Raw genomic sequence first — 13,763 nt, 5'->3', positions numbered from 1 at the left:
CTATGAGCCAAATATATGGAAATAGGCATAAATTAAAAATGTTATGACATTTTGCTTATTATAACTGTGAACTCATTACATCCATGTTCATTATAACTGTTTGACTGTATAATGTTATGGATGTGAGAGATAGAAAATTCACTTTTTCAGTTATTTATATCTTTTTATAGGAAGTAATTATGTCATTGTTATTAAACTAATATTTATTCATTTTTTTTTTAATATAAGTTATCAAATAAAGCCACTTACTACATCAGTATATCATATTTCAAATATAATTTTTTTTATATTTGTTTTGAGCATATTATTTAATTTCAGTAAAAAAAAAGTAAACAATTAATAGTAGTTTGTGGCTATTTTCTGTATTTATTAGTAACTCATGATGCATTTTAATATTGGTAATTGTTATAATTAATATAGTTTATAAATTAACTTTTTATTGATTACTTGTACATTTTTTTATGTTTTAGTATTCTGGATACTCTCGTATAAAACATGATTCAGAAATACAGAATACAATGCCACATCCCGAAAGACAAAATTCCATTGTCAATTGTGATCCTCAGTCTTTTTATTCACCATGGTCTCATAAAGTGTTTCGGGCATCAAATCAATCACCAACAAGTAATGATATGCAGGTAAAAACTTATTTATTATACTCTTTAATTTAATGCATTTCAACATATTAATACAATGAAGTTCTGTTAACCTGGCATATGGTATGCTGGCAAACTGAACTATAAGATTTCATGTCAAAGTGCTCAAAACATAGGTTTTGAACGGAGGTGTGGGTTCTCCTTTTAGAGATGACAAATGCCAAGACAATATGATTCTGTGCTAGGTAAAACCAGTTAGATTGTTCATGATTTTTCTAAAGACTTTTCCAAAGATTTTAGTGCATGGGTTTGATGAGAGAGAGAGAAATATTTATTACACTTGAAATTAATAATTATCATGGAAACAGATACAGTACATTACTGTTCTTGTACTTTGATAATTAAAATCCATCTGTATTTAATTTACATTTATACACAGTAAAAATGTACAAAGCACAAAGTAAGAATAATGTGTGTTGGTTTTTCATTACATTCAAGATTAAGAGTAGGCTGGGAAACTTGAAATGGTGTGTTAAACAATCATAAAAAACAGATTTGTATAGTTTTACACACAAAGATATATAAAATTGTGTCCATAGGATCATTTTTTTCATTTTTTTTTTTTTTCATTGAATGATCATCATTTCCCCTTGCGGGGATCAGTCATCCTTGTCCCGCCATAGGCACCACAAGGAGAACGTTGCTTTATTAAGTTAAACCAGTATAAATTCTTATTTACAATAAACAAACTACAGTAAAATTAAATTAACATTAAAACAAAATGACGCGTTCTTGTCACGCTTGTACAGTAAAGCCGGTGTATTGCCGGCTGGTAGGTGGAGAGATGACTTTTCTCTCCACCTTTACATAAGAACCCTTCTCGCAAAGGTCTGAATAGCATTTGCCAAGTCTCTGTCTCGGATTAGGTTATATAGGTCCAAGTTTGGGAATCTCGTATTCTGTGTATGGAGAAGTCTCAACTCCAACCTCTCCTTTTCGTATTTGTAGCATTCCAGGATTTTATGATTGAGGTCTTGATTTTCTTTACCGCAGTCACATGCCGCTGAATTCCTCTTGCCGATTTTTTGTAAGTATTCATTACTATTACAGTGTCCAGTGAGGATTTGGCTAGTTATGAAGTTTATTTTGAGCCATTGTAAATCTTTCATACGCTCTTCTACACTTGGTAAAAGCCAGAATGTGTGTCTACCTTTATTAGTGTAACTCCATCTGTCTTGCCATATTGCGTTAGTCTCTGCTCTGATGGTTCTTTTAATATATGATAGAGGTATCTTTCCGTGGGACGCGTCCATAGGATCGAAAAAATTGGAAAAGCTTGTAAAGTACTAAGTTATTTTTACGCCTTTTACAACAATTAGTGACACGACTTTGTGCCGGAAATAGCCGTTACCTAACGGGTACTTTACGCGGATTCGCATTAATGTGCCAGGCCTGGACTTTAAGTGTGCACCAAAAGAAATAATGACAAAGTTAGTCAAAACCAATCAAATATTTAATAATTCTAATAATGACTATGTACAAAAATTAGTAACAATCAAACAACAAATTTATTCAAAGAAAATCAATAAGAATCAACCCGTCAAAACTCAAATCAATCTATTTGCTAACTTAAATCTATTCCCCTTTGGAATTCGACAAAAAATTCAAAGACTTAACTTATGTACAACAATTCTTATGAACTAAGGTCACCTCAATATACTAGGAACCTTTTTCCTCAACTCTCAAGACTTTTTAATCTTCGATCCACAAATCGAATAACTTCAAATCGCCTTGGAACCACTTTATCACTATCGGACACCTCTTGTTGTTTGCTGCTATGAAGCTCACTATGCTTGTTGCTAACAGAAGCTCATCTCAGTCATCTTCACTTGAGATTCGGACTTTATACTATGAGGTGATGTCACAATTCTGATTGAGATCACTCCCTCATTTACATATTTATTGCTAACAGTAAACTTTTCCTTTCTGCCTGGCAGCCTATTTCTCGAGAATTCTCGCTAACCTTTTACATTATTCTTTTTTACAATCTTTTAGGATGTTTTATTCTATAAGGTTTAGCAAGTTCCTAAGTTGTACTTGTGGGGTCTCCCCCCTCTTTCTCGGTGCGGACTTACCTTTTTCCACTCGGGAGCGCAAGTGTGTGCGAGTTTTTTCTACGGCGCTATTTTTTTTTTTATCGTCGGAGAGTTGGTTCTCTTTCTTCTATTTTTAAGTTTCTAAGGTGAGTGGTGAGGAAACCTTTGTCCTAACAAAACATAAGCCCCAAACAAAAATAGAATAAAAAGCAAAATAAAAAATAATGAAAAATAATGCTCGAATTTGGTTCCTTACAAACTTTCACCTTCTAAGAGTATATTTGATAACCTGGCACTACATTGGTTCCAACAATGCAAGGTTAATGGAATATCATTGTTTAATAAAAATATTTGTTTAATATTTTTAGAAATTTTAACATGTTTAGCAACTTTTAGAAATTTTTAACATGTATTTCTATGGGAAAATGCGTTTCGTATAACGGACTTTTCACTTAACAGACGTGCACGTGGAATGGATTAAGTATGTTATATGAGGCATCACTGTATTTTAAAAGTTCATTTTAATATAAACAGGGTTCCTATGCAGCTGGAAAGTCAGGGAAAATCAGGGATTTTCATTAGTGTTTGGAAAAAGTCAGGGAATTTGTCGAAAATTGTCAAAAAGTCGGGGAATTTGTCAAAAAGTCAGGGAATTTGTCTCCTTAACTGCGTTGTTGATCTCGTTTGCTGTATATGGATGATCAATCATAGCTATCTGCAGGCGGCAAGAAGTAATGCTGCAATCTTTAATAAGAAAATACACCAGAATCCATTTTGAAATGGTTTTTTTCACCGTTCTGAAGCCATATAATTTTACAGTTGTGGATAACAGGATAAACTACTTTTATGTAATAGTGTTTAATTTTTAATTTTAATAATTCAATGATTATAAAAAGATGAAATTGTTTATTAGAATAAAAAATAACTAATTAAAAATTTGTTTGCAAACTTTTAAAAGTTGAAATCGTAATTTATTAGAATGTTCACTTCAAAATAGCTAAACAGATCAGTAAAAATCTGTAATTTAATCGTTTTTCAGTTTAAAACATAAAAAATTATAAATAGTTACCCGACGTTTACAGTAAAATACTGGCGCTGACTTGTTGTNAATTAGTAAAATAATAAATTTTTGATTTCTGGAGATGAAATGACATTCCTGAGAGGAGATGCTTTTACACATTTAAAATTAACAGAAAATATGTTTTGTTATTCTGTTACAGAAGTAAAAACTTTAAATGGATGCTTTTCTGTCATTAAAATAACCAAAACTTTCAATACATACTCTCTATTTCCATCCTTCGGAGGACTCTGTTGTAAACAATCGGTCAATTTGACTAATATCACAGCCGTTCCAATACCACGAACGACAATTCCCGATTCGCCTTCCAAATCGAAACACTGGTGATAACTAAAATAAACAATAATTAAAATTACATGCATCTGTGTGGAATACATAAAATACATAATATGTATTTTGTGAAACATCCTTTTTCTCTCAATAAAATAAAATACTTAAGAAAATTTCACAAAAACATTTAAAAATCATTGTGAATGCAAGAAAAAACTGGTACATTTCAAAATATTTCATTAAAAAAAATGAATCAACTCAAAAACTTATCATATCAAACTTAAAAATCTGCTTTATGGACTTTAATAAAGCAGAATTTTAAGTTTATGATTTTCAGAATGGTGATATATTCTACATTCCACCAAATGCAAATGCATCAAACTAAACAATAGTTGCAAGTAACCAAATGATCTTCCAAGTAATTTTCCTTAGAAGATTATTGCAATTACAGTAGAGCATTGATTATCCGAATACTGATCAACCAAAACATCGGTTAACCGAAAGTGTTCCAATCGGCAAATTCAAATTTCCACTACCCCGTTTCCCCAAAAGTAAGACAGTGTCTTATATTAATTTTTGCTCTCAAAGATGCGCTAGGTCTTATTTTCAGGGGATGTCTTATTTTTCCATGAAGAAGAATTCACATTTATAGTTGAACAAAAAACTTCCCAAGTCTAACTTAAACAAGAGAGACGTAAATCCGGTCGTGTCAAACTGAACTTACAAAGTTTCCGTGCTGGAGTGGATTTCCCACTCTCGCTTCAACTTAACCTTTTCATAGCGTCGACATCGGGCTCGATGACAAATTAGTACTTACTGAACCGTAGCACTATGCAAATGTCATGTGGCGTGATTCCCGGCCAACCAATTAGAGATCACCAGCCGTAACGTTATGCAAATCTGTGATTCCCAAGCAATAGTCTTATGCAAATCATGCCATGCGGCGTGATTATCTGCTGACCAATCAGTGGCTATACTTTCAAAAAGCCAACAGCCACTTTCAACCATTTGTCGATGACCATTACGACTAAAAAAAACTTTGCTAGGTCTTATTTTTGGGGGGCAGTCTTATATTTCGCAATTCAGCAAAACCTCTGCTAGGTCTTATTTTCAGAGGATGTCTTATTTTCAGAGGATGTCTTATTTTCAGGGAAACACGGTAGTGCTGTAGCACTGTAATATTTGGTTATGTCTTGGGCTACTCCAATATTATTTTTGTTGGTGTGCATGTTTTAGCTGTCAGCACTGGTGCGACCACGAGAGGGTACTTAAGGATGCGCCAGTATTTTAACAAGGCTTTTCCCCCCCATCACGAGTAGTGAGTATTGCTTGTTTTTTGTAGTGTTTTTCTGAAGACTGTGTGTCAGGACATGTGTCATGATGAATCGAAACGTTTTTGATACTACATTAACTTCCAAAATATAATTTTTTTTAATATTTTTCAATATATTTATTTTGTTTGTGCAAAATGAATTAATAATTTTTAACGATACAATAGCCATGATTATTATTTTTAAAAAAATTATATTTTGCATTCAACACAAAACAACATGCAACAAAAAAATTTCAACATGGGATAGGGTAATATGTTTTTTCATACACGATCAGTTATTCGAACCACCCCAGTCCCAAATTGTTTTGGATAATCGATGCTCTACTGTATTGTCATTGTGAGACTTCCATAATCATCTGATTTGGTGCTAATGAATTTTCTTACTTTTGAAAACAGACAAAAAATAATCAATGTATCACTCCATAAAATTTAAAAAACCTTAGTCCAGACTATAAAAATAATAACATTTATAATTTACAACATTTTTTGAATTAAATGTTAAGCACGGAAGAAAAAGTTTGAATTAAAATACATTAAGATGTTGGGAAAAATCTTTTTAACTTCTTAATAATTAAAAAAAAGACAATCTTTATATAATTTCCAATTAAAAATAATATATGCTGGAGCATGCTCCAACAGGTATTATTTTTAATTGGAACAAACATTTTTCAGTCTAATTTATAAGTCTTTCTAAGATTTGATCACAAAGAAATACAACTATGAATGTTTAAATGTAATAAAAATTGAATAAAAATTCATGAAATCTTTCAAATTTAAATTTACAAAGAACTATGAATTTTATATATAATACATGGCAATTATGAAGTCCCCACACTCAAAATTCACAAACTTAAATCTTATTTTCCATTTATGTCACATCTATGTGATATAAATAAACACATCAGCTGATCCTTCTGGCTTCTATGCTGTAAGTTTTGTCCTAGTCAGCATATTTGCTCTCTCTTAAGAGCTGTTGATGTGTCGGATGGCGCTTCCCGTGTCAGACAAAGGACAGGAACTCGTGACACATCCATACTCACTTTTCTACGCCGTACATTATTTTCACTTACTTTTTAAATAATACAGCAGTCAGATTGCCAGACCATATTGGGCCAGTTGAATAAAAAATAATAAATGCTTAAAAGTTATTAATAAAAGTACAAGTACTTACTGTAAGTAAAAGCTTTGAAGTAAAAGTACTTACTTTTTTGTGCAAATAAAAGTTTACTTTTACTTATTAGTAAATGCTCACATTTTTAAGTAAATACTGGCAACCCTATCAAAATGATGTTGCCATGTGAGGAAGGAAGCCAACTCATCTTTGTGAATGTTTTAAAAGAATATAGATTATTATTAAAGAAGTCACATGTTCCTGCTATTAAAAGAAGAAAAGAAATCACCCTGCAACAAATGATTGAAGAGCTGAAGATAAATCATGCAACTGAGATGTACAAAAAACAATTCATGAACAAGCTGAACAAAGTAAAAGCCAAATTAAAAAAGAAGACAGATCTGAAACAGACTGGGAATAAACTAAATGTACTAAAAGAATGGGAAAGGTGATTTTTGATTTGCTGGATGGAGAGACAAACTTGACTGTAAATTGTATTGTAGATAAGTAAACAACAAAGTACAGTGGGTGATTGGTTAACGAATAATCCATTCCAAGACTTTGTTCACTATCCGAATTGTTTGTTAACCGATTATCGATTTACCATAGGTTTTGATGGGAATTTAATTAATTTGTTCTGGAGACCCCCAAAAATAAAAAAATATATACTTTACTACGTTTATTTATATGTAATAATAAAAATACATCCATACACAGTCTTGTGTTTTTATTAGTCATGTTTTTTTTCTGTTTGAAAGGGTTAAAGAATCTGTCTAATGTCGATTGCTTTTCTCTCTTCTTCAGGATTTTTTGTAAGTAATTGCAATTGTAGAAATCCCCAAGCCTCAACCTGGTTTGGATGCCATTCTAAAACCGTTGTTCTGACATCCTCCCACTTCTTCAAAGGATCTTTAATAACAGATATTGGCATTAATCCTCTTTTTTAGAAGAAAACATATCTTGCCGAGTTTCTTGGTGTTCTTCATTCAAGAGTTCTTGGCGTTCTTCTATTGTCAGATCCGTTTCAGGTTCCATTATGAACTCTTCGATGTTGTATATTTCTCAGATGTGATTTTTGTTACTCTTTTATCCGCTTCTGTCTTCTTGATTATAAACTACTAGTAGCCCGGGACGTCCCCTAGTGGGCGTTTTTTACAATTTTCCATGAGGTACGGTTCCTTTGACTTTTTTGTTCCTATCAGTATGCTCTACAGCTCTGTTAAAGTCCCAATGGTAAGATTTACCCTTCGAATGAAGAGGTGGCGACCCCCCCAAACCATAGACCCCTGTACTACAATAAAGTCAAAGGAACCATACCCCTACTCACGACCCTTTGCGAGATATAAGCCCCTGAAATAATAAATTCCTATTACAAATATACTGAATTATTTATATTGTTATATTGATCAAATAATTTATAGGCCAAATTAATAATAATAATAATAATAATAATAATAATAATTTATATTGTTAATTAAAATTGTTAATTTGAATGTTTGAAATATGACACATGATAGGGGCGCCTCTAGTCTCCGTTATCAAACGGTTACACGGACAGACACTCGTTGAATGGGTTATATATATAGATTTTTCTTAAATAAGATTGAACTATGGCCTACTGTAGACTTGTTCACGCCAAACTGCCCAGCAACTTTAAGTTTCTTCTGCTCACTCTCTATCTTTGCTATTATACTCTCACCTTTCGGAAAGGAAAACAGATTCAAAACTTAATGAGTGCCTACCCGACACTCTCACGAATACATAAAAGAATTGTTTTGTCAGAAAAATAAAAGGCTGGAATTACAAGGGTGAGTTCAAAGTTCGGAGGAATACTATCCGATCGGTATATACTGGTTTGAGCGTCGATGTTGACGTCTCCCACACTCTGAAAGGTTTCGAATTGTTGCCTGAAGACAAGGGAAGACCAATCGGTATTCATTATTTTACATCGCTTTTTCTTGTATTCTTGTGTTTGTTCTATGGGGTGTTTGTTATCTGATCATGTGTTTGTTGTCTGAACATAAAAATCTTTCGCGAAAGTGTTCATTATCCTATCTGTTCATTAACCGATTACCCACTGCATATGTTACTGTGAATGACCGATATCTGGCGAATATCAACATTCTCTGGTGAATGTCAGCATTCACACAGTCATTTCGTGTATGTACGAAATATTTGCTAAATATCATTATTTCTCACTTACACCGGAAAATGTTGACATTCATCATGCACTGATGGTGAATGTTGAATAAAAATATTTTTATTATGTTAAGACAAAAATGCAACTTTCTAATATGTCAAAATAGGAGAAAGTTTAAGTAACAGTAATGTAAATAAACTGTTTAATCTAAAACGAAAAGTATATTCTAAATCATTAAAGAAAATAATACAATAATAAACGTACACATAAATTATGTGATTAATGTTAAACAATCTTATTTATTGCAACAACTTAAACTGTTACGGAACTTTGAATTGCACAAGAGTCCCTTATTTCACAACTGCATTTATTCGTAGAACACTTCTTTTTGCAATGACAACATATATAGTCTTGCCCTCCACTTTTTGAATTAGCTGCAGCTGCTTCTCCAGTGATATTTCTTGAGAAGAAAGCTCATCTATGGAAAGTAACTTTTCTTTACAAATTACGAACTGATTAAGGGTATAAAACTGCTTGAAAGTACCATTTTTGTTTGCTAATTTATACCTAAAAGTCAGAATCTTTTATTCCAACAACAACCGCCAACACATTTCAGGCATCTGTACAGACACGGTCGACACAGAAACTTGTATTCGTATGGTATCATCAATTTGAGCAGAAGGAAACGGCGAAGAATTTGGCAACAGATTATCACGTCTCTGTCCACGTTGGCTTCTCGGGTGTCATTTTGACCTCCACCAAAGCTTATCTGTGCTTGTCAGCATACACCGGCGATTGTTCAAATGTATAATAATGTAACCAAATATTCAGTCTTTCACCAACGTATTTTATATGTGTCGACATTCACCAGAGAATATCTACATTCTCTAATTTCGGTCTTTCACAGTAACATATAATGGATATGGATAATCTTGTATTACATATGATATTACATTGCATATGTTGGCGTTTTTATGCATGAAATACAGCTAAAAATGTAAAAAAAAAAGGCTTTATTTTAGGGGTGGAGAATAGATTAATCCATTTTATAATTTTTCTTATAGAAAAATTTGTTTTGGTTTGAGAATTAATTGATTTTTGAACAATTTTTAGAAATTAATTAAGTTTGAAATCTAAGGTTTGACTGTGTAAATTAAAATTATTATTTTAAGTTTATTGAAAAATCTTAACATTGAAACAGCATAATTTATTATTCAGTAATGCCAAATTGATAAAATATATCATTTTTGTAGGTTAATATGTAAAAGGAAGTGTATTGAAAAATAAATTAATAAATAACTATGATATAGATCTAAATATTATAATTATTTGATATAGTATAGATAAAAAATGTAATTAAACATCATAAACTTAAAAATCTGCTTTATTAGAACTCACTGATTTATATCAAGTATCACTTTCTCTTACATCCAAAAAAACACATGTTTAAATTTAGAGATTAGAGTTTTATTCATTCTTTAAATAATTAAATGTTTTTTTAGATGGGAATTAGAAATTGCTCTGAAAATGATGGATTTCTTAACCCTTCAAATGCATTAATATCAAGTGATCAAATGCCAACATTTAATCCAAATTGTCCCATAACAGAGAGATCAGCTTTAGATGATTTAGTATCAAAAATTGTTGATGAGGATCAATACAGTAATAATGGATTGGCTGAGCATCCAGAAACTTTTGCACTATATTCAAATAATGATGTATTTTCTACATTTGATGGGTAAGCTATTTTTTTATTATATATATTATTGTTATAAATTTAGCAGTTTGTTGTTTTATTATATTTTGGTACATTAAGATAATACAGTGTTCCACAAAAGTATAGAACTGCTGCAAATTTACTATACAAAGGTTAGGAATTACACACATGATATAGCTACCTTACTTTATGTTTTCATAAATCCTGAACAATATGTTTGTCAAAACTCATTGTTTCCTTTATATTGCAGCAAATAGCAGAAATTATTTTTTAAAAAAATTGATTTTAAGCACGACAAAAGTATAGAGCCGACTAGTAAATGAATGTAAAAAGAATTATATACTACAAAATAGTTCAATTTAGTAATTTATCTGCACACCTCCTTTACTGATAACATTGAAAATGCAATTTGGCATGCTATCAACAAGGTTTTTTATGATCGATGCCTCGAGAGTTCCAAGCAGTGACAATTGCTTGTTTTGAGTGTTCAATGTCAGCATACTGATGATTTTGGTCATAAATTCAGTCAACTAAGATCCCTCAAATGTTTTCTATAGGGTTACAATCAGGAGAACGAACTGGCCAATTTATTTATTTTCAAACCACTGTTTTATATCTTGTGATACATGGATAGATGTATTATCCTGTTGAAAAATAAGAGGAATTCTTCTGAATCTATGTTTGTATGGCAGCAATTTGTTCTCCAGAAGTTGTTGATAGTCAGCACACTGTTCATGCGACAGGTAACGAATGCCAAATCCAATTTTCTCAATGCAGAAAAGCATCCCAAACCATAACACTCCGACCACCGAAGTTCCTTTGTGAAAAGTATTGATACTTGAGCTTTTTTTTGTAAATGATGCCAGTAGAACACTAAACCATCTGGCCCATCCAGGCCCATCCAAATTAAATTATTTTTTGCCTGGAAAGTTTATCTATACGACAAAAAGGTTGTTATTTCTTGTGCTAGCACGATAGATCTAAATGAAACAAAAACCTTATTCCATTGAGTGGCCATATTTTTCCTAGCAAAATTGAGTTGGGCAGCTTTGTGCTCATGCTTAAGAGCAGGGGCACTTTTCATTTGAGACCAAACAATGTTGTTGTTGCCTTGTAAAATCCTTTGAACGGCTTTGTGATGTACTTAAATACCCAAATCATCCCAAATTTTATACATGGATGCTGTGGATTTAGAAGCTGCATTAATAATTCATCTGTGATCTTGCAGGGTAAGCTTTGAAGGACATCCACTTCTGTGCTTTGGTTTATAATTTGCAGGATTTGACAAATAATGCTGAATGACCTTTTTTGAACATTTGATGCTGTTTGCTACTGCCTGATGACTTAAATCAGTGCTTCTCTAAGCTACAATTTGTCCTTTATTAGTCTGTTAAATGGGTATCACGAGGCATGATGAAAAAAAAAATACTTCCACACTTCAAACTTGTGAGAAAGATGGCGGTTCTATACTTATGTGGCAGTATGCAAATTGCTTCCCACTATTTTGCAGTCAGCTATGAATTAGTTTCCTAAAATTATGTTTTTATAAGTTAGGTGCTGAATTACATGTAAAAAAAATCTATTTGTATCTATTAGTGCATGTTTTGACCCTTAAAAGACCAATTTTTTGAGCAGTTCTATACTTTTGTGGAGCACTGTATAATAATTATGCAATGGAATAATGACTAATGTAAAACTTTAATAATTTGCTGAAAGATAGTTATTAATTGTTTATTGTTTAATTATTTGAATGATTCAGTATTACAAATAGATATGTCTAGATTTATAAGGTAATTTTATTGACTATGCATGCAATATAGAATAGAACTTAATAAAACTAGAAATTTTGTAAAAAAACTAATCAAGATAATGCTTTTTAATTTTTGTAAATTGTTAGTTTGAAATAAATATTGTCTGTTATTTATTNTTTCGTTTGTTGTTTATTTCTGTATTTATTTTATTTTATAAGTTTTAAGAATCCCAATTTTCGTAATACTATGACTTCATAGGAATACAAGTGTGAGATTCCGGAATTGTCCGGAACTAAAATAGAAAAACGTAAAATAATTTAATTATTAGAGAAAAAAGGAATGAACGGAAATTTTTTATAGAAACTTGAGGAATAGTCTAGACCTGTGTTTCTCAACCGCCGGTCCGCGAAAACTTAAAAAATATATATTTAACCTGTCATGCATTGTTCCCGAATAGGAAATATGTGGATTATTAATCTGTTTATTGATAGCAAACTAATAGATTGAATGACTTTGAATACGAAAAACTAATTGAATTAAGAATTTAAAACACTGTTTGAATCAATGCCCATAACACAGTTTTGGATTAAAGTTAAATCTGAATATCCAGTTTTACATGAAAAGGCAGTTAGGATGTTACTACCTTTTTCAACAACGTACTTATGTGAATCAACATTTTCAGCAATGGTAATGATAAAATCGAAACAACGAAATTGTTATAGTTTTTAGTTCTGCCTCAGGCATTGCAGTTACCACCTTAAATCCAAGAATTGATGATCTTACTAGCAAAAATGAAAAGCAGTGATTACATTGATTTGTATACTACTGTACTGGGAAATAAATAACAAATATTTATTGCTCAATGTAGTTTGCAGTCTTTTTACAACAGATAATTTTTTTCAATTAAAAATAATATTGTCATCGGTCCGCTTAAAAAAAGCAGATATTTTCCGGTCTGCAATGAGTTTTGGGTTCAGAAACACTGGTCTAGACCATCCTTTCTCAAAGTGGGCGATAACGCCCCTTTGTGGGCTCTGGAGGCTTACATAGGGGCAGTAGAAGGTTCAGTGATTAAATATGAGTTTTGTTTCTTCTCATCGAAACATTCTTTTATCTCAGAAATAGGATATGGGTCACACCCTATCTATCCTATCCATATAATAATGCATGTTTAAACATTATTTTTGCAATAACTGTTTTTAAGATATGCAACAGATGGTAATGTAAAAAGGTTAAGTTAAAAGTTAAGTTAAAAAATATGGGGGCACTATATATTTTTTTCAATCTCAAAGCGGGCAGTGGTCGAAATAAGTTTGAGAACCTGTGGTCTAGACACTGCAGCTCCCAAGATCAATCATTTGGATTGGAGTCGGATTTTCCATTGTTTGAAATGAAAATAAATACACTTGAGGAGAAAAGGCTAAAACTACATTAATATAATAGTTTTTGTGTTTTGTGAATTGTAATTCATTTTTTATTTTCTAATTATCTGTATTTTGAAAAAAGAGGATTAATACTAAGAAGTTTCTCTGTATTTTGATTGTCCATTTTGTAAAAAAATAAAAAGATTTTACAATAAATTAGATGCATTTGTTAGAGAAGCTATAGTATAAACTTACACCTATTCCTCTTTATATACAATCATTGATTTTTTTACGTAGGAAAAATGCT

The 13,763-nt window shown here is 31.6% G+C and overlaps 2 protein-coding genes across 2 annotated transcripts in view; both read left to right on the top strand.

Moving 5' to 3' along the window:
• The first annotated feature begins 474 nt into the window (after positions 1 to 474).
• Positions 475 to 10,381, top strand: LOC111625978. Its single transcript, XM_023369242.1, has 2 exons — positions 475 to 638; positions 10,127 to 10,381. The coding sequence occupies exons 1-2, from the start codon at positions 519 to 521 to the stop codon at positions 10,364 to 10,366; spliced, it is 360 nt and encodes a 119-aa protein (XP_023225010.1). The 5' UTR covers positions 475 to 518; the 3' UTR covers positions 10,367 to 10,381.
• Positions 10,382 to 12,656: 2,275 nt separating this feature from the next.
• Positions 12,657 to 13,763, top strand: part of LOC111625992 — a 21,434-nt gene continuing 20,327 nt past the window's right edge. Inside the window, exon 1 of the mRNA XM_023369261.1 lies at positions 12,657 to 12,779. Within this exon, the coding sequence (XP_023225029.1) occupies positions 12,657 to 12,779 (123 nt within the window). The remainder of the gene's footprint in view (positions 12,780 to 13,763) is intronic.

Source organism: Centruroides sculpturatus, unplaced genomic scaffold (assembly GCF_000671375.1).
Source record: "Centruroides sculpturatus isolate CEXI.00-Female unplaced genomic scaffold, Cexi_2.0 scaffold63, whole genome shotgun sequence".
NCBI classification, from domain to species: Eukaryota; Metazoa; Arthropoda; class Arachnida; order Scorpiones; family Buthidae; genus Centruroides; species Centruroides sculpturatus.
The sequence above is the reverse complement of the archived record's forward strand: the minus strand, read 5'-3'. Positions and strand labels throughout refer to the sequence as shown.

What these genes read in the sequence shown, in the direction of transcription:
- LOC111625978 (XM_023369242.1), top strand. Translation starts at nt 519, where the DNA reads ATGCCACATCCCGAAAGACAAAATTCCATTGTCAATTGTGATCCTCAG. An exon ending in CAACAAGTAATGATATGCAG is followed by an intron (nt 639 to 10,126) that starts GTAAAAACTTAT and finishes ATGTTTTTTTAG; the next exon opens with ATGGGAATTAGAAATTGCTC.